Source organism: Strix aluco, chromosome 2 (assembly GCF_031877795.1).
Source record: "Strix aluco isolate bStrAlu1 chromosome 2, bStrAlu1.hap1, whole genome shotgun sequence".
Taxonomy (NCBI): domain Eukaryota; kingdom Metazoa; phylum Chordata; class Aves; order Strigiformes; family Strigidae; genus Strix; species Strix aluco.
In genome coordinates, this window is record NC_133932.1 from 15,617,329 (window position 1) to 15,645,051 (window position 27,723).

The 27,723-nt window shown below is 43.0% G+C and overlaps 1 protein-coding gene and 1 long non-coding RNA gene across 4 annotated transcripts; one reads left to right on the plus strand and one right to left on the minus strand.

The window, feature by feature from the left end:
* The first annotated feature begins 1,684 nt into the window (after positions 1-1,684).
* Positions 1,685-17,866, plus strand: LOC141918066 (OX-2 membrane glycoprotein-like). 3 transcript variants are annotated; one of them, XM_074812096.1, is made up of 7 exons: positions 1,685-2,272; positions 2,672-2,776; positions 3,712-3,793; positions 4,595-4,921; positions 5,601-5,867; positions 7,579-7,695; positions 16,838-17,866. In XM_074812096.1, the coding sequence occupies exons 1-6, from the start codon at positions 2,228-2,230 to the stop codon at positions 7,689-7,691; spliced, it is 939 nt and encodes a 312-aa protein (XP_074668197.1). In that variant the 5' UTR covers positions 1,685-2,227; the 3' UTR covers positions 7,692-7,695; positions 16,838-17,866. The 3 variants fall into 3 exon arrangements, with proteins under 3 accessions (XP_074668197.1, XP_074668205.1, XP_074668213.1); XM_074812104.1 differs by lacking the exon at positions 2,672-2,776; XM_074812112.1 differs by lacking the exon at positions 2,672-2,776 and having other exon boundaries at positions 1,685-2,210.
* On the minus strand, positions 7,623-27,500 carry LOC141918085 (uncharacterized). The gene is made up of 3 exons (XR_012621565.1): positions 26,892-27,500; positions 26,687-26,767; positions 7,623-7,756 (listed from the first exon to the last, which is right to left on the minus strand). It is a non-coding gene; the product is annotated as an uncharacterized LOC141918085 (long non-coding RNA).
* Between the last annotated feature and the right edge of the window lie 223 nt (positions 27,501-27,723).

Here is a 27,723-nt window from a genome sequence, read left to right on the forward strand (position 1 = left end):
CAGCAATGGGTTAGACCTGATCTGGTGGGGGCGGCGGGGGCTTTCTTTTTTTGCAGGTCAAAAGGCACTGCTTTGTGCATTGAGGTACCAAGAGCAGCGGAACAGGTGTGGGTTAATGCACGGGTGAGCCTGGGGTGACTCAGAAAAGGTGCAAACACCACCCTGTTCCTTAGGACAATTTATTTCAGTGGTCCAAATATTCTCCCACACCTGTGTCTCAAATAAGAAAGGGTTTGTGCAGGCCACTATGTGGGCATCTTTGTCAATTTGGCAGGGACTTGAAATTGTGACAAGTCTGATATTTTTTCCCATGAGCAATGATGTTTTAAAACAGGAGATTTTCTAGAGCATTGCAAGAGAAATATTAAATTTGGTATAAATGATGTATGAACATGCATGCGTGTGTCTGTGTGATAGCAGCTGAAGAAACAACAGACACCAAATGTCCTGTATTGATTGCAAAGGGTGCTGTTTCTAATTAATCAAATTGAGAAATGGGCTGTTTCTGTCAAGTCTGGGACAAGCCTGATAAAACTACAACAGAGCCAACTGTAGCCTAACAACAGGAAGATGGCAATGAGATCGTCCTGTATCATTCGTGCTGCCCCTTTTCTTCTCGGTCCAACAGGAAGGTAGCAGAGAAAGCAAAAGATCACACCCAATGAGATAAGAGACATATCCCAAAATCAGTTTCTTATCACCAATGAAGAGAAACACAGAGGATCCTGGCCAGATAACTTGAACACCTGCAGCTTGTGAGTATGAAACTGGACATAAAATCAACTTGCCTAGAGATTTTGCATAATAAAATGACCTTTCCTTTCACTGATTTTTTTTTTTTTTTAATGTTAATTTCCTACAACTTAACATCAGAAATAAGGTATTTGTTTATCTGGGCTGAGGATCCAGAAAAGATTCACAGCCTTGGTCTAGTACTGAAAATTTTATTACTGACTATTGCCAGGCTGGTGACCTGCAGTTAGTTAACTATTAGTCTGTGGTAGTTAAGAAAAAAACAGCAGTTTTAGCAAAACCTTGGTACATTTTTTTTTTGTGAAACTTGGTACATTAAATAAATTCAAGAAATTAATCTGGTTTGAAAAAAAGCAAATACTTTCTGGAGCACCAAGTATTCGCAGTCTGGTATCCGGACAGTGAATGTCACAGCTCTTGGCCACTATTATAAATTTATTATTATTATTATTACTACTATCTTATGTTCCTGCTGTTGAATTCTAGTTTTAGTGTTTTATGATAGCACGAAGTCTTTAATAAAAACTCATAGTTGGTGTGACTGTCACTACCCTCGAACCGAAACCAGGGAGGAATTTTGAATGTAAGAACGCTGGAATGCAGCCTAAACTTTCTTAGGAGGAAGTTTGGGTTTATGCTGCTGATCCACGCTCATCCTTTCCCGAGAGCTGTTGGAATTAACTCTGTGCGGAGAGCCGTGTCTGACCGAAACCTCTCCGCGCCTCAGCCTTCGCCGTGCTCGTTAAGCGAGCGCTGTTCGTTTTTTGAATTTCTTCTTCCAAGATCCATTTGTTAACTTGGTGGATATCAATAACCCTCGGGGGAAGGGGGTGGGGGGCGAGGAAAGCCTTTGCAGCCCGCTCCCAGGATGCTGGACGCGTTCCCTGTGCTGCTGCTGGCGGAGTTGGAGCCGGCGGGGAGGAACCGGCCGCTCCCCGCCGGCCCGGAGAGCGCGGCCGGGGGCTCCCGGGGCTCCCCCGGGGGGGCGCTCCCGCCCGTCCGAGCCCCACGGGAACGTTTCCTCCCGCCCTGCTTCGAGGTGGCCGGCGGCGAGGAACCAGCTCTCCTCTCGCCGCCTTCCCCGCTCCTCCCGGCCGCCGCTGCTGGGCTGACGTGGGGTTTGGTTTTTTTTTTTTGGGGGGGGGGGCATCCTGCCGTGGCCGCAGGGCGGGGGGAGCCCGCCGAGGGGCGGGGAGCTGGAGGAACCGCCCGAAGCGGGGCTGGCGGGGAGAGGCCGGTCACCCGCCCCGTCCCGCCGGCGCTGAGCCCCCGCCCGCTCCCGGCTGTCCCCGCCGGCGCCTGCCCCGGCCCTTGCCCACCGGGGTCCCCGCGGTGCCGGGCTGATGCAGCGGTGGTCTTCGTGTGTGACGCCGGCAGGTGCTTATCGGAGCTGGTGACTAGAAGTACCAGAAGTTGTTAAAAGTTGGAGAATTGTCCCAGGAGGTCGCCGAGGACTGGTGAGTCCAGCGCAGGGATGCGGTCGGTGGCTCAGGAGACCTCTGAGGTGCGGTCTGGAAAGGTAGGGCACAGCGAAGGGTTTGCTCTTTACTTGCCCTAGGCTTACACGCGTGGTTTTGTTGTTTGGTTGGTTTGTTTGTTTGTTTTCTTTCCCTTCTTTATTTTCCCCCATAACACGCCAGCCCGGGCTTGTTATCTAAAGGGACTTTTTCCCACGACTGATATAGCTGCACAACAGCCTGGTTCCTCATTGTGTGAGATCTTGTAGCTACTTTGGATGTGAGCAAACGGGTATTAAAGCAGTGAGATATAAGGCTGCTATCGAAAACTGTGTTTTCCTGAAAGTGTGGCACATCTTTCACTGGTTTATAAACACTTTTGTAACTCGAAATTTCTCCCTTTTGCTCAGCTGGCCCTTGATTTTTGCACGTTTTTAGAAAGAGTTTTCTGACTTTCTTAGATACTGCTCAAGTATCTGGCTACGCTGTTTTCTCTGGCAGATTCATTATTCATCAGGCCTGTTGCTGATGGATTCTTGTTTCCTGATTTTACACCTAAGAACTTGGTCAGCATTCACGCTTGGTAACTGTGGAGTTGTATCAGGAGTTGTTTTAGCACAGTGTGTTTAAAAGTTAAAGGCAGGCTACAGGCTGTGTGTGTATGCGTTGTGTGTACAAGTTTGCTGGGAATTTGTTTCTTAAATAGATTTTTTTTCTCTCTCTAATTCCTTTATTCATCAGCCCTTCTTTTTTTTAAGCTGTATGATAACATAGAAAATGCTTTACAGTTGATTCCGTCTTCTATTTTTTTGCACGTTGTAAAAATCTTTAAAAAGTTGGGCTTTTTCATATTCTTGACAGAAGACACTCCCAAGACGCATCAGTTAGTTTTGCAGACATTGGAAAGAAAAAAAAAAATTGGGTATAGGTGATGTGTGTTACAGAGGTATTTTATGCGAAATAATGTTTCCACTTAAATATGACAGCAGCTTCAATTCCAGGCAGGTCTACATTTCAGTTGTGTTGTGGCAATATTAACTGACTGAGGGAACAGGAAGCAGGTCAAAAGCTGTTCACTATGGAAAGCAGCAACACACCCTTTCCCACCTTGGAAACATATTTGTATGCAGCAGATGCATTGTGCCCCAGAAGTTCTCCCAACTCATGGGGAGTCCTGAAGTCCTCAGAGAAGTTCCTTTCAATTTATCCCTTGATCTCACAAGCTAACCCTACCTCTCTCCCAGTGCCGCAGCTTAAACCCAAACCACCAGTGTGTCACACTTCTGGTGGGTTAATGCCTTTCTAACTTCCAACAAGCAACTTTTTTTCCACCTCGACCAGGCCACTTTCAGTGTTGGGTAATGAGAGTTGTCAAAACTCACCATCTGGCCCCAGAACTATGTTTTTCTCACATGACAAAGCTATCGTTAATGTTTGCACCCTGGAAACGTATCACTGGAAGATGTCACTGAGTTGCCCATCTCTCCTTATCTTTCTTCAGGTGACACAGATTTTCCCTTCCAAAATGACTTTCCGAGCTCTGTTTTTGTGTCTGGCTTGTGCTGGGCTTGGAAAAGCAAATGGTAAGTTGAATTTCCTGAAATCTGCCTGAAAATGGTTGGGGAACTGGTTTCTGATTCCTGAGGCTTCAACAGACAGGGTAAGAGGCAAAAATAGGTGAAATACAGATTGCTGGTGCCATTTGACATGTGTTAGATAGCTGAGGCATAGACATGGAGATGGCAGATGTGACACAAGACCTCCTAGAGCAGCTTTGGAGGTGGGAGGGACATGCAACATCCCATATCTACAATGACACTGGACAGAGTTGTTCACCTGAGTTCACAACTTCCCATAGTGGATCCTTCCCTCAGGAACAAATCTCTCTCTCTCTCTCTCTTTCCCTCCCTCTCAAATGCACTGCAAACTCTGAGCTCCATAGTCTAGAAACTCTCTTTAGCCCATTTTGCTGCTCAGTTCTCTGAGAATGGCTTGGTGTGCACTTCCCTTGTGCATTCAATCTTCTTCTAGCTTTTAGGAAACAAAAATTGAGTCTCTGCTGAGAATGGGAAGCCATGAGCTGATTTAGTAAAACTGAAGGGGGAAGTCTGCAGGGGTGAGTACGGAAATAGGATGTGTCTTTTTCTTTTAAACTTTTAAACAGTTTAGAAGAAAGCCAGAGCCTCAGCCAATGTAGATCAACGTAATTTCATTGATTTCTAGGAGGATGCAGGAGAAGGACTTTTTGGTGGGGGAAAGCTGTAGAAACAATATGCAATTGATGAAATTGTTGTCTGTGGGTAATCCAGGCCTTAGAATTAGCATTAGGCTTCTAAATCTGTGTGACAACTGCCCATTTCACTAACTGTTTCATGTCACTGCAGTGGTTCCACAGGCTGAACAGAGAAAAGCGAAAGCAGGAGACAACGTGACTCTCAGCTGTGTCCTGACAGAGCCCAAGGATGTTTTGCAAGTGACATGGCAAAAGGACTCTGACAAATCACAGAATAATATAGCTACGTACAGTACCGCAATGGGATTAAAGATTCACGAGCCCTATCAAGACCGAATGAGTGTCACAAGTCTGGCACTCAATGAGACAAGTATCACTTTTTGGGACACAAGAATGGATGATTCAGGGTGTTACACGTGTCTCTTCAATGTTTTCCCTTTGGGCTCCTTCTCAGGACGTACCTGCCTGAGTGTCCTTGGTAAGGTTCTCTGCAGGAATATGTCTCTAGTAGAAAAGGAGGTGTTTTCTCACCCACAACATTTCCTTGAGTGGACTCAGGAACTGCAGTGATAGGACCATCCCTTGGTGGAAGGTGGTGTGGGAACAGAGCGTTACTGCTGTGAGCGAGACTCTGGGGGGTCATATTCAAGCCTGTTGTGGTGGCTTTGGCTCTGGGCTGTCCTTGTTTGTTATTCTGTGAGTAGCAGCTAAGAAGCAAGGAGTGGGATCTTTGTTTGCAAGCCCCTGAGCAGTCCCAGCTGGAACTTGGGCTAACCAATGTTGCCTGTTGCAGTTTCTTCTTGGTGCCAGGTACAACCCTAGTGCTGTGAGCTGCTGTGCTGAACCCTACCACTGATAGGGAATTAGCAGACAGGAGAGCAGCACGGACCAAGAAATGCTTTTACTTTAACAGATTATTTAAAAACCTGGGATTTCAGGTTGAGTGAAACTTTTGGGGCGTATAACTTCAGTATAAGGAAGGGAGTATTGAATCATGGGGGAGACCTGACCCAATAAACTCTTCGTGCATTCCCATGCCGTGTGGCTCAGTGCAAATCCAGTAAGTTTTGCTTCGACTGATAATGGTTAAACTGCTACTATTGCTTATGATCAGGCGCTCATTGTGGTGATGGGTTGTCTCATTTGTGTGTTGGAAGGTCTCAATGCGTCTGTCCATTACGACACTTCCAAAGGTCATTTGATAGCTGTCTGTAATGCTGTTGGCCTCCCAGAGCCCACCATCACCTGGAACAATTTGTTCAATTCTACTCCTACACAGAAGACGGTCAGGCACACCAACGGGATGGTGTCCATCACCAGTAAACTGGAGATCTACAACACTCAGAGCATCGGTGAGCAGGACTTGACCTGCAGAGTAAGCAACATGAATGAAACAGTGGAATTGCCCGTGAAAATAATAGGAGGTAGGTGAACTATACAAGCTACTTGGTAGCATTCTCCTGGCCTCCATGTTTTGCAACAGCATGTTTGGATAGGAATCTGCTGGGAAGAGGAGGGAGTGAAATATGTATGTGCCAAGCAAGAAGAAAGGAAATCCTATTTTACCTTCATTGCTGTCTTTGAAACGATAACATATTGGGGTCCTCTCCGGGAGGGAAAAAAGCCACGCTATTTAGCTAGGGAGCCATGGGTTTTAGAGGCACCATGTGTTCTGCAACCTATAGGTCTCCTTACCTTCACCTCTCCAATTCTCTCCCCCTGTGGCAGGGGAGGGTGAGCGAGTGGCTGCGTGGTGTTTGGCAGCCAGACAGGCTTAAACCATGACAAAGTCTAACTTCAGTTTTCACACAGGCCTTCATAGTTTCTTTGATGGTCCAAAGATAAAGATAAATGTTTGTCACCTGATCTCTACCTAGATGAAGTAAAAACTCTGTGGGTTACTTAATGAACACTTAAGTGGAAGCTTTGAAATAATAACAAGCTGTCTCTGAACAGCAATTAAGCAAATGTTTCTGTTAAACTTACTACATGTTTTGGCACAGTTAACCTGTGTATTATGTTTTAGTGTCTCTGACATTTTTGCTAAGACACACGTGCATTGCAGTAATGGCCAGGGAGGAATAGTATTTTCAGGCAGACAGGAAGGTGATCAGTTGAAGATACTTGTATTGGTTTTATAGGGAAATCTTAAATACATCGGTGTAACATCTCCTCATTTTCTTCAAACATTCTGTTCTGCTCAAAAGACACTCACCCCAGTTCTGTAGATGAGAAATAGTTAAAAGCTGAAGTACCATTCTCAGTTCACACAGGAACATTGACTCAGGTGATTTAAAATTCATGTGTCTCCAAATCTGGAGCCTTAAAAGGAAAACCGCTTGGGAATTAGGAAGACAAGAAAAGCAGCTTGGGATTGTGGGTTAATTCCCAAATTGCATACTCAAGTGATTGTTATAGGAATAGTAGTAAAGAGTAAGATCTGACTTTTAATATCTTCTCTCTAAAAGTTCAAAAGCAAGTTAGTTCTTAATTCAGAGTGACACTAATTGAAATAAATTTTTTTGTCCTGTCTCAAATACAATGTTCTTTTGGTTTGGCCTTTTAGTTTTGGCCTTTTAAAAAGGAAATGTGTATCTCAGAAAGCAGGAAGCTAAGACTACTGTTATTCCTTGCTAGAGTGAAAAATCAGGTAATAGCTTGTTGTTTTAACAATCTTATATTTTAGAGAAAGAGAAATTCAAATGAATAGTTCAACCTAGCTTTGTCAAAAAATCTGATAGTTTTGGCTCAATTCAAATAAATTTTAATTCAGAATGTTTTCCAGGTAATGTTAGTCAGCATTGAAATGAGCTTCATATTATCATTTTGATTAATGGCAGCCAAATTAAGTGGCTAATGTCTAATCAGGGAGGGACATTTATGCTCAGATGTTGGGTAAAGCTGCTTGCAGGCATCCAAATATAGCCTGTCATCTTTTCTGGAAGTTAGTTTAGCCTTTGTGACAGTGGTAAGTGGTTCAATCTCTCTTTTGTGCAATTGCTGCTTTCATGTAGATTAGCAATAACTTTCACAGTCTTGATGAGGAAACATTGTCATTAATCAGACGTTTTGCTTATTTTGGTCTTCTTCCTATATAAAATAACTTGGTTTGGTGTATTTTTTTATTTTTCACAGAAGAGGGATCCTCGTTGCTTTGGCTGATGATTACTGTGGGGATTTTAATTGTCATCATAGTTCTGATTCTGATCGTGCTGTTCTGTGGGAAGAGGATATGCAGGAGGGGTTGAAGTGGTGAGTCACTGATGCATGGAAACCAACGGTTTTTGTAGAGCCTCTAATAAGGTCAGGTCATCTGCAGAGAAGAATGAGTCTTTGTTGAGACACTGTTAGGTATACTGTCATATTGGACTAGTAAATTTATAATAATGTGTTTACAGTTATTAGAGCTTGCCTCAGTTGCATGTAATTTTAAGAGCTGTTTTCTGAGTGCTACTGCTGAGGGATGGTACAAGACTACCAATAGTGAGGGGAAGATCCAAGCAGAGCAGGACATGCTGCTCATGCTTTGCTTTCAGGCAGAAGTCTCAGAGAAGTCATTCACTAGCCATTCGCATTTTCATGGAGGGCCACAAAAGTGTCAAGTGTAAGTATGCCCAGAGAATTTTTGCAGAAGAGGTATGTGGGAGAGAAACCCACTTGTGCAGAGTGACATGCCCTCAAGGGAAGGGCCGCCTTCTGGTCGCAGCACCCTTTTTGTATTTTTTAAGACGGTGTAATAGGATGGAGAAGTGCGCTCAAACTTGACATACGAGTCTGCTTCCTAACAATGAATGAAGGAGAAATTGCAGTCGGTGTCATGTCCTTGTATGTGTGATGACCTGATCATGGATCAACTCAGCTTTCTCGTCTTAATTACTAACAACAGAATGAAAGCTAAAAAAAATTAGAGGAGAGGCCTGAGGCCTCAGAAATCACAGAAATTTGATGGTCATTGGTAGTTTCCCTCTTGCTTAACTAGATCAAAATGCTTGTCTGGCTTTAAATTCTACTAATATGTTTAGAAAGACCAGCACACATTAACTCAGTTTCTGAATATTTAGATACTTGCTTTATAGTGATAATGTGCTATAAGGTAAAGTAGTGTTTCCAGGAGTATCAGACCTGTCTATTGTGAACTTAGACCTCGTCATCTACTGTTAAGAGGGGTTGAACGAGTAAATCTGCTACTGCCAGAGACACAAAAGTCTTCACTGAGAAGAAAGAGAAATGAACACTTCTTACATGCTGAACATAACTTCTTAATTGTAAAACATATGTGAGCTTTCCATTGATCCTATAAACAATTCAGAAGAGAAAATTTCTGTTGAATTTTCAGACCAATCTGTAAGTTAAAGGGCAAGGAGTTGGTTGGTTGTTTTTTTTAAAGGATCAGAAGAAAAAGGTGAAATACTCGAAAGAAAGATGTATCTTTAGAACAACCATTCCAAACACAAAGGAGCTTGTACTAAGCAGACCTTGAAGGAGAGACCTTGAGGCAGAGGTGACCTGGCAGAGGTCTGGGATCACTGGCTAGAGTGGATCAGAGCAAAGGTGACCAGGCAAAGTGAGCGCTGAAAAGTGCAGGTGCTGCCTTGCAGAGTTTTGAAGCCCCTTTGTTGCATGCCAGGTGAGGAGAACCACGCTGGGATGCTGTGACTGCACTGGTGCCAGGAGCAGGAGCAGTCAGTGAAACATTGCTTGGCAAGACTAGGTTGTTCGTGTGTAGACTAGGCTGAGGATGTTAACACACCTCCTGGCATGACTCTGGCCCTTGGATATTAGAGGTTCCCCAGGCAATAGCCACCTGTTCCAACAACGGCTTATAACAGGACCATCCCCAGCAGGCACTATGGGTAGCTTCACAGCAGGAGTCCTATGCCCTATACCACCTGCTAGGTATTGGGCTTGGAAGCCTCAAGCCATTTCATGCATCCTTGTGCTATGTCGTGGGCCATGCAAGATTTCTTGCTGTGGAGACACCGCTGTGATCACGACAAGAGTCTACACATTATTTTGGAAACTTTGAACAGAGCCCATTCCCCCCATCTTGTGAGGAAAACGTAGGACACAGAAAACCATAATATGTTTAAACTGAAAGCACTGTGCCCCTTTTTCCTTAGCTAATGGCTCAGAGCTTGAAGTCCCCCTGTGTCAGCAAGAAAAGTGGGGTCTCACACCCTGCTGCCTGGGGAGGACGTCTGGATTCCTGGCTCCACGTGTGTGCCGGCACGTCACAGGGTGGAGACTCATGTATTTACCTGTTCACTGGGGCAGAGGGGCTAAATTAGACAAAGAGTGTTTAGCAGCGGTTGTAAATTTGTTGTATTAGAGTTTATCAACAAAAGCAGGATTTGAAGGACTTCATTTGGTTGTGTTCCTTCTCATTTATCATGGGTTTTGATTGACTGTGATGCCAGGATGTGACTTCTGCGGTGGGCTTGTAAGTTGTTCAGTCTCTGTTCTTTCAATGCAGTCTAGTTTTTATCAGTCTTAGCCTGTATATTTTTCAGTTGCTTTTCAGTCTTGTGTTTTGAAAATGTACTGTGCTGACCTGGACCCTTTTTGCATAAAGGCAGCATTACTTTATCCAGAGCAATTTTGATCAGCTGATCCTATTCTTTCATACAGTGACCAGCTTAGGGAAACGTGTAGTCAATCTTCCTAATGTACATCTGTTTCCCTGAAGGCCTCATTAATCAGTTTGTTACTGTCACATCCCGCTCAGATGAGGGAGGCAAGTGACTTAGATTTGTAAATCCCCAATGGAGTGGACAATGGTGAGACAAGTCTCGAAGTCCAGACATTTATTAACTTTCCACAAAGTACACGATAATTGGCTAAGTATATAATGAGTTGTGGCAAGCAATACAGTATGTCTTGTGTTACTTAATGGTAGTGAAGGAAAAGGGGAAAAAGGAAAGGAGGGAGATAGAGGGAATGGGGAAATACAGATCACTGGTCTGGGTTCCTGCATCGATCCCCCCAGCGAGGGTTCAAGAGGCATCCATCTTCTTCACTTCACTTTGCTCTCCAGGCCCACCCTCCCTTGCCCTCCCTCAATTTATACACACTTTCCTTGGGTCCATCCCCTAGGTTGACCCACGTACCTATGTATCCCATGTATGGGGAGGGGTAAGGTGTTTCATGGGATGATGTAATTAGCGTGATCTTGTTTAATCATGGTTAGCATATTCAGGGGTGTTAACTTTAATATGCATTTTGTGGATAATGAAGCAAAGGTCATTCACCAGACAGATGGCCCTTGAAATGTGACCAGGTGCCCCAGAGCAGAACCATCCTGTCTCCCCAGGGCTGCCCCCTCCAGCTGCATCTTGTGTTATTTGGGCAGCCTTACCAGCTTTGACCTCCACACCATCCGTCCCAAGACTATAGTTTCATTACTTGCAAGTGTTTGAGACATTCCGTAGCTTGGAGGGCCTCCACTCCCCCACTATCCTTTACCTCTTTCTCAGGCTGTTTTTCTCAGTCTTTGTTTCTCACAGGCCTGTTTCTTTCAGGACCTACTTTTACAAGTCGTCTCTCACAGTTATAAAGCTCCAGTACCGGTGCAGTTTGATCGCTCTGTCACCATCTGATTTTTTTTTTTTCCTGGATGCTCTTTTCTGCCTGTTGATAAAAGTTACTTACAATTCATATTGTATATGACTCCACTGTCACTTTCCCAGTCAAATCCTTAGAATGCCAAGACTACCTGTGGAAATACAGTAATTTTTAACACTATGTTTAGAGTGCATCACTACTCCACCAATACCACGCTGTAATGAGGAAATCCCCTACACCACCTTAGTTTCTGTCTGAGCAGCGTACTGTGCACCTTAGTCTGGTTTTGTGGTGACTTGTTTTTTCCCTGCTCATCTGTGAAATCTGTTTATGTTCTTTAAAGCATTGGTTGCAGCTGATTCACCCAAAAGAGAATAACATCTTGCAGAAAGCTCTTTTCTGGTTTTATCATCTATTATCCTCAGATTGTGTTGGAACGAGGAGCAGCGCCTACGTACTTATTTCTGGATGTGCTTTTTTTAATGGCACAATAGAGTGTCATAGTGCTGGCTGGAGGATACCAATGTCCGTCTGAGGCCATTATCTGGGGCTTCAATACTTCTTTTCATTCTGCACTAGATAACAAGCAAAGCCTTTCCAGTCTTGTCAAGATGCCTGGTTTTTAAAGTAAAACAACAGCTTTTGATCTGGGTGGTGAGGGACACTTTTCCATCAAAGTTTCTTCTCTTCTTCTTCTGCTGTTGAGAGTATGGTTGCTCTTTGGTTTGCTTTTATTTCTGTTGTTTCCCTTCTCTCCATGGTAGATGCTTGGGAATCAGATGAAGAGCTGGGGCTGAAAGCTGATGTCCCATCCCTCAGGCATTTGCCTCCTGTACCAGTTACAGGGCATACATACATTTTGATTCTCCCTAAAAACATCCCAAGTGAAGCGTCTGCACCACATGTGGCTAAAAGTCACTGTCTGGAAACAAACTGAACAGCCTGTGTGGCGAGAGCTGATGCAAAATCTTTGGAAAACTCACATCTTCATCCTCTGCCAAGCAGAGAGGCAAACCTAGATGTGCCTATCACTCGATTTAAGTGCGATGAGCAGGCTGCAATGAATCACCAGACATGACTTCACCCATGCTAGAGGTTTCTCAGTGCCATTCTTCTGGTAAAAAGTTACACAGTTTCCTACCTGGCTCCACTAATAGAGCTTAACTGTAGACCACACCAATGTAAAGCAGTCTAGTTAACAAGCCAAGTGCCTGGATTGAAGCAAAACAAAAGCTATTACTCTAAATAAATTCTGGTGACTTACCTATTGCATACATGTCTCAACCTGAATGCTTTCCACAGCATCAGTTGTTTATTTCAAGGCTTGCAGGATACTCATATTTCAGCCTCCCCAGTTAAAAAGCTTTATAGTCAGTTCTCAGGACCTAGGAGCAGTCTGCAGGGGGATAAAATTTCACGCAAACATTTTCCTGGAGGCCTGTGAGGAAGGGTTATTTCACAAATGGATATAAAGGCCAGCATGGTTTTTTGTTGGTTTCTTTTTTTTTTAAGCATTGTTATGTTGATCTCTCTTGGGTAGCTTATGCCTGTTTTGCCTGGAAAGCTTTAGAAATTAGTCTTTGTTTCAAGGTGCCAACTCGCTGCGTTTCAGAGATGCTGAACCTCAGTGTACCTCCAATGTTACACAAGTGCAATAAAACAGATTGACAATACCTCTTTATTACCAGCTAGAGATAACTTAAGACCCTGAATAAGGATTTAAGATGCCCTGATTATTATTTTTTGAAGTTTGGAAGTTGTAACAGATAATATAGATTCAGGTCTCTTAAGCTGCAAGTAGCAACTTGGCTGATCAACTATAACACGTAGGTGTCAGAAACCTAAGTTTTGGTGGCCAAAGATGGCCTGAAAGGTTGGGAAATATGGCAGTCTTGTGCAGGACATTCCAGTTAATTGGGAAACTTTACAAGAACAAGTACTTGCACACATTTTCCATTGCTTTGTTTATAGTAGAGATAGGAATTATTTCTGGAACAGCTATTATAGCAGTATACCCTAGTGTTTATTCAGTTTGGAGAAGGCTGTGTTTCTAAGCTTTGGCTGAAAAATTATGGCAATTCTTATTTTATCTGTATGACTTGGCTTGTTTATTCAGTGGATTTGCTTTGACACATAGCTGTTTTTCTTAATAGTGAAAGACTAGGTAGTTGAGAAAAATATAGTAGTAGCTCAGTTTTAGGAGACTTTTCAGAATCATTTTTTCTGAAGTGACAGCTTATTACCAGCCTTTCAGATGATAAACTCAGGACATAACTCCCTCTTTCATGAGGCAGATGGATATAACGCAGCCTGCTCACAGCTGGACGGGTCTCTGCCATCGTGTCCCAGCTGGGGAGGCTCATTTTAGAATCGTCTTGGTTTTTTTTCAAGTGTGGCTTTATCGTGTGTAGGAGATTTTATTTGTCCTATTTTTAATTCCCCAAAATATCTAAAATATGCATGGTATAAGTGAAAGTTGTTTTGCTTACAACAGCCTTATTCCTTTACTCTCCTTAGCACTACACCAAAAAAAACAGAAAACCAAAAAAACACAGCGTAAAAACATTGTAGCCAAACAGACCTAATTCTGCAATTCGGTGGTTAGGCTGCCCATCAGGTTCCCTGCAGACATAAATATTTCTCAACCCAAGTGAAGATGTTTTCTGGGTTTAATCACACCTCCAGACAACTCCAGTTCCCTAGTAAGTCACTTAATTTTCTGTTCACAGAAATGTGCCTGGCAGTACCCTCCAGTCTGTGTCATATATATATAGAAAACATGGATGCTCTTTCCAGCTTTCCACGATTTAGTGCTACGTGTTTTCACTGTGAAGGACAGGAACGGCTGGTGCTTTGTTCATTTTTGCATTATGTTTTCTCCCAGCATAGTTTGCTGAGGAGAGCATGCTTCTCGTCCTGCTTTCCATTTTAGAGAAGAGCTGGGAAAAGGAGTGGCAGAAGAGGAAGGAGGGGAAGGCGCCGGGGTGAATTCAGCTCTCCGGGGGCATGGCTGGGGTTTTTGTCTGAAGGATGAAACAAATCCTGTTTGATACCACCAGGATGAAGGTACCAATGTAGGAAACATCTCAGAATTTGGCCTGCCCAGCTAAAGGAGAAGTGCCGAAGTATAAGCCCCTTAAAAAAATGAAGCCCCTTCTTTGCAAAGAGGGAGGTCTTTACTATGTGTGATTAACACAGTTTCTAACCTCTGCATCATATCTGTGCTGGTATTTAATTATGAAGTAATTTTCCAGTCTTTCATTCTCCTTTTCATTCCAACAATAGGGCTTTGTATATAACCAGAAAAGAAAATGGCTGGCAGCTGAAAGGGAGAAAAACCAGCATTCCTGTGATATATGAATAGTTGCCTCACTGTTTCAATTTCTTGTTTGTTTCCTTGGTAAGAGTTATTTATGTGCTCAATTCTGAAATATTTTTCCTTTGCAAAATACTTCGGCTGCATGCAGGGCTATTAGATAAGGAGATGGAAACCTTTTTCTTACTCTTCTACACAAAAAGTAAAGATGCCATATATATTATTTTTTTCAAAGCCACATAAAGATAGTGTCATAAATTGGGTCTCAAATATCAGAATGATATTCTGAAATATCAAACTATTTATATATTCAATAAATGATGTCATTTGTGTATTACCAATCAGGAAAGTTGGTTTGCTTTTCACAGTTTATAAATCCATTTATGGTTTTGTATATTCCTCACTTGTATCTCTCTGCCATATTCTGGATTCTGCAGTATGTGTGGTTTCCAGAATTAAAAAAAATGTTTGGTTTAGTAGTAGGTACATAGTAAGTTTTTTTTTTTAAAAAAAAATCATATAATCTTGTCTTCAGATCAATTTTTTTAAAAATCTGAAATATTGTTTGAACAGATGTTGATGGTCTTAGTTTAATGAAAACAAAGAACAGTGTAATAACTTTCCTGATTCATTGGGTATTGTATTAGCAGGAAATGGAAAATGCCTTTTTTTTTCTCTTTTTTTAGTAAATCATTCTTATTGTATACAAATAGATTAAGATTAATTCTGAAAATTTGTCATGCCATATTCTGTGTGTGTTGTTTGGAAATGCTGTCTTATTTTCTTCTACTGTTTAAATATGCAGTAAGGCTCTGCACGCAGCTGCCAATTTCTATATTCAAAAAGGGACAATTGTGCAGTTACTTTCAAGGTACCTTATTAAATTTTCGGCAGATGTAAGCAAGTGAATCCCAAGCCATGCTTATGTCAAGGCAGAGGGTGAGGTTCTGGGGAGCGCAGTGTAGCAGAAGTTCAGGTGGCCGCGGTGAGCTTGAGGGCCGGCTGGCTGTGCTGTGCAGCGCCAGCAGTGCCGTGATGTGCTTGCTGCTCCAGCCTTTACCTGAAGGCACGAATGGCTGTTCAGCCCATCTTTCCAAATTTTAATCATACGTGCTACGGTAGGATGTGCAAATTTCATCCTGATGTGTGCGTAGATCTCCTCCAGGTTTCTGAGGGGGGCTGGCTGCTGTTTAAAGCGATAGGAAAGGGAAGGACAGGATAACCAGTGAGCTGGCTGGAGACTTGCCACCCTGTGTCCCCAGGGAGTGCTCCAAAAGCCAGCAGGACAAAGGCTAGGAGGCTTTTTTTAATCATGTCTCTTCAGCTCTTGTCTCTAGGCACTGTAATCATACCTGTAGAGTGATTTAGAATAATTTTACAGTGGGAAGACAACCTTTGGAGAGGGGAAGACAAAAAAAATCTAGTAGTTGCCTTTTATAGAGTACTGTAATCTGGACTGATTTTTAAATCTTGGTGATTGAAATCATTGGGCAGGAAGCTTTGATTTAAATCTTCCAATGTAATTCTTTTTTCTCCTTCTCTGTTTTCATTAGTTTACTTAAAATAAACACTTGTTTTTGTGGTTGTACTCTAATAACTTCAGGTTTTCCTTCAGTGATAATAAACCCAAATTCACATGTAAATTTGTATCTTGTGTGATATAAGCTACCTGGGTTTTAAAACACCTTTTTCAATAGTGTACTTCCCTCTGCACTGGTCATGTCTTTTGGTAGCTACTGCCGAGCAGGATCACTTGGCTTCCTCCCCAGGTTCAATGGTTTGTAAACCAGCTCCTGCCCTTCTGCTGGTAGTAAATGGCTTTGAATGGGGTGTTGAATAACTGGGTGGTTTATCCCCACCCAAGGAGAAAACGTAGTTGCATAGTGCATAGCATGACGTTTTCATAACTGTTGTTTTCAGGCTTTCTCATAAATATGCTCCCAGAAGGAATTTCTGTTGCTTAAAGAGAGTTTTAAGACTATTCCTCCTTGGAGCATAACAAAATATTGAGGGGGCTGAACATCCCTCAGAGTATCCCCTGTGAGGAGTCTGGTGGGGGGTGTTGTCAGTGTGGGGCAAACTGGATGGAGTGAGCGCTGGCACTGGGAGCGGTGCTGCCTCAGGCATCTCCTGCGGTCCTCAGGGCAAACGGTGCTGGGCGCAGGTTTTCTGTGTTCAGGCACAGATCCTTCTATGTAATGACACTTGTGTGGCTGGTGTGTGTCTGTGCTGTTAAAGATAAGGTAGCTTCTTAAATTTAAGGTAAGGGATCATTTGTAGTGAAGCAAGGAAGCACAGGGAACACAGGCTGAAGCCTGTTTCGCTGTGTTTTAGGAAGATGTGCTACTCGTTGTACAGCAGGGAAGGTCCTATGGTTGCTCACCAAAGGACAGTTTTGTGACTGTTCCTCTCCACTTTCCCCACTGTGCGTTTCACCCACACTCACCACAGCAACCACACTGCTCAGCAACACAATGGCCATGATTCACTTTTTCCTGTTTTTGCTTTATTTTCTAGGATCCTAGAGGATTTCCATTCACCTACCAGATCGTTACAGCCCAGCAGCCTGAAGTCCACGTTACAAGCAGTGACTTGACTGGCTGGAAAGAAACAACCATAGACTAGAACATACACTACCCTATCTAGACGCTGACTCGATCCTGAAAAGACTCGCACAATGTTTATCCGGTCTAGACTCTTAATCATAAAAAGTAGGACCAGAGGGACCACTTAGTCCACTCCTCTGCTGCCAGGCAAAATCTACTTTACTCGTGCCACCTATTGGTATGGAAATTTTCTACTCTGCTCATTCTAAACTTGTAAATAGAACAATGACAGCGTAAGTCACTAATTTAAAAGTGTTGTGATCTAAAGAAGGAACCTGGAGATAAGGGAGTGAGTTACTCCAACTTTGTATAAACAACGTATGTCTGGTTAACATTAAAAAGACTGATAGGAGGGGATCATCCTGCCCCGGGATGATAATCCCCACAAGGTGGATGATTGTCTGAGAAGAAAATCAGCAGTAACTGGGGAAAAGATAAAGGCACCGAGCAGGCGGGGGGAGACTGCAACCACCAACTCAATTTAAGATCAAGAAGAGATGCCCCCCACCTTTGAGTTTGCACAGAAGAATTAAAAGACACTAACTTCAAATCGAGACAAGGCATGTTGTTAACCAATGAGGGACAAAGTGATAAGAAACTAACCAGTGGTCATTACAGTAAACGTGTATTCATGTGATCTGAAGTTTATAAACACATTGAAGTTCTTCTGTGCAGTGTGTTAGTTTGGAATTACCACCTAGCTCCCCACTCTGTGCAGGCACGGAATAAATAAATACCTCTGCTCTGTGTGTGTATTGGTGTATTGCACACCGGGTAGACGACCCCACTTGAGGGACAACAGTACTGCTAGTGTGCAAAATGTATTTGCCTTCTTCCAGTTGGGTTTTGAAAACATCCGCGGATGGAGGCTCTGTAAGCTGTCTGGGGATCCTCTTCCAGTGCCTAACTGATCTTGCAATAAAGAGGGATTTAAAGTTTACCAACATCGTCTGCAATTTTATTGGCAGCAACTCTGCGTTCATTGCCCTCTTCCTGTCATCTGGTTTTCCTTCTCTTATCCAGATGATACAACTCTTTTTCCTCAGTGAATGTGCCAATAACCACATTGCTTAACTCTCTCTGGAGAGACCTGCTGAACTCAAAACTACAGGACTCAAACCGCACCAAATCTGCCAAAATTACCAGCAAAAGGCTCCAAGCAGGCAACAGATTAGAGGCAGTAGCAGCCACAGTTGGGAAATAACAGAAGCAATTTATTTTATTTGGCTTTTCTTTCTAATCCTGGGGGGGTTTGTTTTTTAATATGTAAGTGAGAAGATGGAAGCAAAGCCCAGTAGTGGAAGTATTGGCATCCTCTCCCTCTCCCTCTCCCCCTCCCTCTCCCCCTCCCTCTCCCCCTCCCCCTCCCCCTCCCCCTCCCCCTCCCCCTCCCCTCCCCGTCATGTTCTTTCTGTTTCTTTTCTGAAACAGCTCTGTTCATACCCCAGTCTATTCCTTGCTTAGCTGTCAAAATGCATGGACTAGGTTTGTCAGTAGTTCTCACGGTCTTATGCACTGTGCAGAATAGTCTCCCATGTCTTCATCCTTCTTTGTTGTGTCTTTTTAAACAGGGACAAAGTGTCTGTTGCTGGCCAAAAGCCATTATTCCATACTTGGACCTTGTTGTGTGGGATGTTACACTCTGAGCTAACTATCATGTGTCACTACTGTGAATGCAATGGTACCAGTGGGGAGTCTTACAGAGGTTGAATTTACTGCTTTGCCATGGTTTTGGTAGCAGATAAAGACACTGCGTTACTCTTAGGAGCTGGGACCTCACTCTGCTCCTGCCCCAGGTACAATTGGAGCTCGACTCCCCACCACCACCCCCCGTTGCTCCTTGCTGCCTGCCCACGCCTGCTGATCGGGCCATTTCCAGGCTTCATGCTCCAGTTGCCTGTCCCCTCTACTTGCTGTGCGGCAGCCGGGCTTGCCTTCCAGCTCATCGTATTTGTGAGGGGTGGGAGCCTCGGCATGCCCTCTGCCTCCTGGAGCCCCGACAGGCCCTGTGCCCACTTCATGGGGTGCAGGTCGCTAAAAACAAGAGTACCTCTGGGCATACTGACTTCATGGCCCATTTTACAGACAAAACAGACAGACAGGAGGACTGCAAGGGGGTCCTCTGCTGATTTTTGTTCTGCTGACGAGTGCTAATGCTTAAGGTGTTTCTCAGTCTTCTTTCTGTCTGAATACTTGTCATCACATTGGGATCACTACCAGTACCCTCTGATCTTTTGGGTTCAATTAACATTTGTGCATCTGAAGTATTCCATCTTATGAAGTGCATAGCATTTTGGATTGTGCTTTTTATGTTATATGTTTGCCAAGAGTGCAAACTTCAATCTAAAAAGTCAACAGAGAAGATATAACAGATGCAAGACTTATGACTAAGTGTTCAGAACCAGTACTTTGAGTGGCAGCCTCTCTAGAGTTTGGCAAAAAGTTGTATGTGCATATATGTCTGCATATATTACTGAGGATGTGAGGGGGGATGTTTGCTGTTATTATTGTAGGTGCAATATGAATTATTTATTTATATATTTCACTTTTTCTGATTAAAAAACCCAAACTGATCCAACCAAAGCACCAACTGGTCCTTTTTTTTTTTTTTTTTCCTCCTGCTTGTTTGGGATACCAGAAACGCTTCATTGCAAGTTAGGCTTTTTTGTAGTTTTGATTTACGCTTTGCTTCCTTTCTGTACAAAAAGTGGGACTTCAGGGGGTTTTTCAGGTGTTTTGGTTTTGGGGTGTTGGGTTTTTTGGTTTTTTTGTTTTTTTTTTTTTTAAATTGGAGCAAAAGAACCTTTGAGAGAAATTTACAGAAACATTTTTGACTACAGCAGCTGCAGTTTACTTCAGATTATTTTAAAATAATCTCAGTTGATAAAGAAATTGTATTTTAAATTTTTAGAGGTATTGTGTGTGTGATGCTTGCTGCTTAATTATTCTTTATCTGAAGTTCATGCTTTACTGATGTATTGACTCTCCTGTTTTCTGTATTTACCTTAGCTGAAAAAAAAGCTAAATAAAACAGCTTTAAACATAAGGCCGCATGATTCCTTTCATTTGTAGCACACTGCTTGTGAGCTTTTATAAATTGATGAGAGAAGCATCACACATGAGCTCTAAGTGCATGAATAATTCCTTTGGGAAAGGCAGTAGTGACCTGGTGTATTTTTTAAGACCTATGACCTTTTGAGATGAATTGTGAAGCCGCAATAATTTTTCTTTGTCATAGCATCAGTTTGCACTTTTCTTCTTAAAAGATGTGATAGTGAGAATTATATCTAGTTAAAAGGACATAGCAACACTGCCATCTCCTTAAAGGAGCTGAGTGTTGTGGGATTATGTCCTTGCAATACCAGTGAAAAGCAGCAGTTTGTTGCTTGTCTGAGCTCTACCAGAGAATAGAATAGAATAGAATAGAATAGAATAGAATAGAATAGAATAGAATAGAATAGAATAGAATAGAATAGAATAGAATAGAATAGAATAGAATAGAAAAGAATAGAATAGAATAGGCAGTGATTTCCAGAGGTTTTGAAATTGCAACATAAACTCCCAATCTTTATTTTTCAGGGAAACAAATGGTTGCTACTGATGGTTTCTGAAGAATTTCCTACAAGATGCTGTCCAGAAGTGTAAGTCTCTTACATCTCTCCCTGAGTGATGGGAGTTAGCAGTTTCTTCTCCTGGGAATTTTGTGCTCTGAGATCAGCCAGGTCACCTCTCCATGCACAAACAGAAGGTAGCAAGCCAACAGCACTACTGCCCTGAGGATGGTGAGGGGCAAGTTGTGGTTTTCCCAGGCAGAAGAGCAGAAGGGCTGCTCGCCATGGCCCAGGAGCTACTGGCAGAGCTGGGTCAAGTGTTGCTTGGCCCACCAGTTGCAAGGTGAGTTGTGCTTGGCAGAGCAGGGCAGGAACCAAACAATGAGGGCTGGGGTGGTTCAGGCTGGGGCTGAGGTACGATAGCAGGGTTGATGACCTTAGAGAAAGTAGATGGGCCACCCATAACTTCAGAAAAAGTAAACAATTACTGAATAGCAGGCTTCCTCAGGGAAACCTCAAGGTTGCTGTAAAACCTGTAAAAGGTTGTTTCTTTGGTTGCTCCTCAGAAACCTGTCAAGACGTTTGCTTTTATTTTCAAGTCACAATGAATTGTTTAGTTCCTACAGCCGTGTCCTTCCTTTGTGTGATTTTGTCCCTGGCATGCTGAAGGATAACATTATTCTTAGTCTTGAATTGTGCTGACATACGGGGCAGGAAGGTGAAGTGTGTGCTGGAGATAACAACTTCCATGTGTGGCCATGGTGATGGAAAGAGAGGGTTTTCAGAACCCCAGCAGTCAGGGCTGAGTTTCTAGGAAAGAGGGAGTTCGCAGAAAAAAACATCACTTCTGATGGCAGTACGAGGATGACTTTTTGGTTTTGCTTCAGGTGTTTTCTCATTGCTTTGCTACACTGACCACCCAGCCTGAGGCTGGGGCAGCTGCTCCAGCTGCCTCTGAAAAAGTGACAAATGCACGTTTGGATTTTTTCCTGCATTCTTTCCTCATCCTTCACTGATCCATGAATTTTGCCTCTGCACAATGTATTTCCCGTTTCTGTCTGGATGACTCTTTCCCTGTCTGCTTTACTCCTGTGTTGCCCAGCTGCTGCCTTGCTAACTAAAATGCTGTTCACTTTAAAAGCATGGTGGCAGCTGTCCTCAAAGTCTGCTGCATAAAAAGACGTCAAGGAAGGAAGTGCAGGATAATTTTAGAAGCTAACAGTGGGGTGAGTTTGTCTGGATTTTTTTTTTTTCCTTATGATGAGCTGAAGTTAGGGGCAGAATCAGCACTGGACAAGAATTTGCATGTTAATGACCTGTATTTATCACCTGGAAAGGCTTAAAGAGCTTTCAACATTAAGTTGACACTTAAATGTGTTTTTCTGAGACCATGTGCAGTCAGCATTTGTTTTCTGTGTATAGGTATCACCTGCTTCCTCCTGTCTGGGACCTCATGTCATTTTTTGTTCTGAGTAAGGTGTTTCTACTTCTGTGGCCATAATCTCATGATGTCCAGCTGGAAATCTCCACAGGCTTCTGCAGGTCTGTTTCTGTACAGTCAGCTGCCTAATGGTGGCTGATCATTTTGTGTGCCAGAAGAAACTCACTTCAGTGTGTTTTCAGCACATCCAAAACCTCATCAGCACTAGTGCTGGGGTGGTAAACATGTCTTCTGACATTCAGCAGCCTTCATGTGTTGTCTTCAAAAAATCTGCCCGGACAGAGTCTGAAGGATGCTGCCTGCCCTGCCTTAGTAGGAAATTGTGTGGGTAGTGAGTTTCTTAGCCCCCCAACTGCTGAAGACCTCATGCTGAAGCAAGAGAAGCAATCTGCAGCTTCCACATGCCAAAAGGATGGGTATCTCCCCTGGGGACTAAGGGTCCTTCTGCCACAGGATCTGTAGGGATGGCTTGAAGGAGGCAGGAACGACAAGACCCAGTGCTTTGCGTCACTCTGCTTGCGAGAAGGAAGTCTGGCCGCCTGAACGGACAGAACTGAACAGTAAAGAATAGGATTGCAGCCCTGGCCTTGCTAATCTGGGTTTCCTTAAGGAAATGGAGGAGATAGATTTCCTTACTAATTGCAGCCTAGCAAATCACTTCTGGAAAATGTAGCTGAGTGTAGTAGGCTGACAAAAGGAAGTGGGTTGTTCCCAATGCTTACTTGAAACAAGATTCAAGCAGGTCACTCCTTGGCAGACAAAGCATGTATCAGACAGATTGCCTATTCTGGCAATGGTTAGCATACTACTAATTAATGTATTTTGGTAAGGAAACATACTGTAAGAAAATGACTTATTTATATTTTATTTCACCCACTCTTAAAGTGTTTCAGATTTCAACTTCTTTCTTTCTGATTATGTCCTTCCCTGTTCAGGCTTCCCTGACTTGTCGTTCCTCAGACCTGGACAAATCCCTTCCTGGTTGCTCTTTTGTTCTTTGCAAAAGATTTTGCCCGAGAGCACTATTTTCTTGCTTATCTGGACACACTCTCCATCTGACTGCTCCCTTCCCCTCTCTGATACCAGAGAGTTCACAGAGGTCTCTCCATCATGTGAAGGTGTTATCATCTCTCGGGGTCACAGTAACCATGCAGTAGCTCTGTTGAAAGACTATCCTTGTTTCCAAACCAGAAGGCAGCCCCTCTAGGGAAGACAAATAACCTGGAGACCAGTAGACAGACCTGGGAAAAATGGACATGACTGTCCATCTGCATGAGCTTCACAGAGCCCAGATCCTGGGCATGCACCGCCTGGAACTCATGTGGAGCCCACAGACATGTCTTCTCTGCCCTTGCTGGGCTGCATGATTGTCCATCAGGATGCATGGAAAAAGAGAATGTGCAACTGTGGGCCTGACAGAGTAATGTGGTTGGTGTTTTACCCTGGAGAAAAAGGGAAGTGTACTCTCACCGCTGTTGCGCTAGTGTTAAGTTTGATTTATATTGAGCGGTTGGGGATTTCAGTTAACTGATCTTTACATAGGGGTGATAAATATTGGCATTTTTCTACAGATAGGGAGATGTGAGAAGAGAGGTATGAATCATTTTCCAGACTATATGGAAGAACCGGAGTGGAATTCAGAGTTAAATGAAGGTAAAATCATCCTGCTTGATCTGGAGTGATGGTAGGATCTCAGACAAACTATTGGGGAATATTTTTGCACTGAGCTGTGTAATGTTTACTGGGATCTGAGATTGATATTTTAATTTTAGGATTTTTAGGGAGTTTGTGGCAGTGTTATTGTTGATAGGGTAGGAGTGCTGTTGGCCAGGGTTCTGTAGTGAGCAGCTCCTCTCTCCCCCTGCCCTTGTCGCTCCCACCTCAGTGAAGCCCTTCCTAATTTGCAGCCGAGAATTCTACCTTCTAAACTGATTTGGGCACTGGAGGGGCTAAATCTTATTGCAACTTGCATTAGTAACCATGAAACGAGATCCTTTTCTCATCTGCTTGACTAGAAAGAGAAACTGTTACTTTGTCCAAGCTGACCAGCCACATCTTGGTTTGGCTGCCTGGCAGAAATGCAACATTTGAGAATGGGCAGATTGGCCACTTGAGAAACTGGGAAATTGGAACTGGAGCAATTGGGATTCTTGAGCAGGCTGGCTGCCTACTAAGCAAAAGTTGTGTTTTCATTGGAAGAGCAGAAATCCCAGTGTCAGGGAGGAATAACAACACAAGTTCATGGGGTGCATGTAAGAGGTGGTTGATGGTCTACCAAGAGTGAGAAATGCTGAGGGGGATCCCCTCTGGTCTGGTTTGGTTCCCTCCAAATTGTTAAGGGAGCAGAGGCGGTGTGAAGCCCTATGACTAACCTATGGTATCAGACTGCAGGAATTACTCAACATGGTCTTGTTTAACAAGTGAGGTTGAGGTTTCTGCCACTATCTCCCAGTTGTGTTTCCTATGAAGTGCTTTTTGGGACTGTGAAGAGTTTATTCTTTGAGTGTTCCACTGGATTTAACTGTTCAGGTTCACATGAGATCTGGACTCTGTGTCTTCAGACACGTTTCTGTTAGTGTTGCGCGGGCCAGATTTGGGTGAGAAACTTTAGTGTGATGTTGGATTTGGGAAAGAAAAAACTCTCTCCTATGGGATAAACATGGTGCCAAACAGTCAAAATAAAGATCTCATTATGCCTTTTTATGGCATGTAAGCAGCACTCCCATCTATGGAAAAATCTCTCCATTCCCACAGGGGTAGGAAATGTGTCTCTGCTAGCCAACCCAGATATTTTCCCTCTCCCTTCTGACACAGCTTTGCATGTTAATCTAGACAGTGTAAAGAACCTAGGGGTAAAATTATCTCTAGAAAGCGGTATGGGCACCCCGGCATCTAGAACAATCGTTATCCTAAAAGCAGGGAAGACTGAGCCATTGCAAAAGATTGGACGTGGAAACCTCAAATCGTGTAAGCAGCTAACTGGACCAATTAGAATAAATTTCTGGTTTCCTGGAAACACTCCTCAGGACATTTTCCCCTATGTTTGAAGTGTGATTTCTGCTGTGAGGTCTTTCTTCCTCAAGCTTTTCTATATTAGCTGAAAGGTCAGTATTTTAATATGAGGGGAGATATTCACAGAAACTGCACTATTTCTTCCGATCTTTATGACCTTTTTATAAGTCCAAAAATTTGAGGGGTTAAGTGGTAAACAATAGGCATAAACTCATTTGCTATCAGCCTAATCTATATTGTGTGGATAATATGTCAAATTATTCAACACAAGCTGTAAATCCTCTGCTCGGTGGTTTTACACCACTCTTGGGATAGTACAAGCAGACTTAATTTAATATCCTCGCTTTGTTTGCTTGCCCTGTGTACAGAAAGGCTGTTTTGATGCTGTGTGTATTATCCATTCCATTACAGAGTGGGTTTGGGCAGGTACAGCTTTCATATAGTTACGTGCTTCATATGTGTAACTGATTGTATCAGTAGGCATTTGCTAACCTTTCCTGCTGAAATATTTGGGAGAGAGTTTTGAGCTATGTTTAGAATTTACAGGCACTTATATACTTTTGAGAAAATAATTCACTTGGGACTGTTTCTCAAAGAGGAAATGCCCCTGAATGGGCATTTAGGAGAAGTGAGGCTGTTGATACAGCCCTGTTTCAGTTCAGATATTGTATGATTTAGATGTTTACAAATCATTAATCTCTGCTGGCATACACATATATGGTGAATTCTATTTTAAAAATAAAGAGTTTTTATTCATCTTGTCACAGTGTAAATAATGTTAAGTCAAAAAAAGAAACATTACTTTAACATTTTTACTGCCAGAAGTTTTGCTTCCAAAAATAGAGTAAATATAAACAATTGGGTTTTTTGCCTTTCCCACTAAGATGGCACAGACTGAGACTTTAGTTTTTGTTTTTTGTTTTTTTTAACAAATCTCCTTTCTCAGTGGCATTTTCAAACGAGTAACTATTTGGAAATGGAGTTGCCTCAGTTTCTCTTACGTTGTGTGAAGAGGAATTGTCCTAAAGGAAGAGCTGAGAACAACCTCGACACTACTCTGCGTCCTTGTCTCCAGAGCACTGAGAGACAGATAATGGTGGACCCAATCCCCCTGGGCAGAGGAGAGATCTGGAACCTGCCCTGTATGACGTGGGGTGCCATCAACACTGGGTTATAGAGCAGAAGAGGAACTTTGGCAAGTAGCAGACACAATTACAGAGGATTACAGAGGAGAGTTTAACTTTGTGAAGAGGAACCTAAGGAAACCACTTCTTTGTATGATGGAGAGGGTTTTGAGAGGAGTGCAAGTCAGAAGCCAGCTGCACTTTGACGTGCACTGGGAGAACCCCTCTCTCTGGAGAGCCTATGCTTGCAGAAACCTGATGCGGGGCTTCTTCAGAATTTTGCTGCCTGTATGAACTCGCCTGTTTCTGGGAGAACTGCTAATACCTAATGCTTGGTTGTTTTGCTGATTGGCTTCTGTGCTAAAAAAATCCAAAACAGACCTATGCAAATTCTCCCGTTTACAAGATGATCTCTGTTGAGATGCCTTTAGTTCTAGATCTCTCTTTAGTTCTAGATAATAGGGTCAAATAGAAATATGTGGAAATACAGTTGTTAGTTTTTATTCTTGCAAAAAACCTTAAAGAGTACTCCAGGTCCTTTCTTGGGGCACATATAGTCATATTTTATCCTCTGTTTTAAGATGAGCATACATATGTACATAGAACTAGTACTTACTTTCTGTGTGACTTACTGAATTCTGTGACACGATCCTGAGATAACTCCAGCTTTGAGGTTACTCTGAGTAGCCTTTTTCCCTAGGCAAGATCTTCCACTGAAAAACAGAATTACTTTTAAATTCAAAAAGGTAAGTTTTGGTTAATAGCTAAACAAGGAGTCTTCACCTCCTAGAAAGAGAAAACCAAGGTGACAGACATAAATAAAGGGCCTGTGTATACCTTGTGGTGTCTCTGTAGGCAGGTCCTTCCTTCCAGGTTTGATTTTAGACAACTCCATGTTTTTCTACCCGACATCAGAATTTGCACAGCACCTTCTAGCAGCTCCTTGTCTGCTTTCAGCTCCTCGTGGTGCTTTCTTCAGGGGATGTGGGTCCTGGGGTCTTCGCTGGGACTTTCCTTCTACATAATAACTTCCAGGCTGGAGCTTTCTTTTCTAGAACAGATGTAGTTACTTCCAAGAAAAAGAGAACTCTCCTCCTTCCCAAGTGTTTGCTTGAACCAATCACTGCCTTTCTAAAGGCATGCACTGCCCAAATTGAAAAAAAAAAAAAAAAATGAAGGCCCAAACCCCCAAAAGGCACATCAGGAACTTCATTTCTCTAAGAAGCCAAGCATTTAGACCCAGCGGAATACATATCTGCATGGCCTGGAAGCATCTTAAAGGACCCCCAATAAGCAGCTACTGGAGTACAACTATCCCTGTGCTGCACAGCAGCCTTCTGTGTGTGCAGTGAGTCCACGTTGCCCAGGATATCTTGTCTTCCAGGGTGAAAATGTCTGATTTTGCTACATATCAGAGATTTTATTCTTTCCTCACAGGCAGTAGGGAAATCCTCAGTCCACTGATTCTTCTGGGAGGAGAGATTTGAATGTAGAAGATGCAATACCAAAAGTACTGTCAGTCTTCCTGTAAGAGAGGGACATGTGACATAAGCCAGGTGTGTAAACCCAGTGGGTTTAGACTGGAAAAAATCTTTGGGTATTAATGTGGAGATCTGGCTCTTCTTTCTCATCTTATTTGTACTATATATGATTGAAGCAGTGTAGTGCA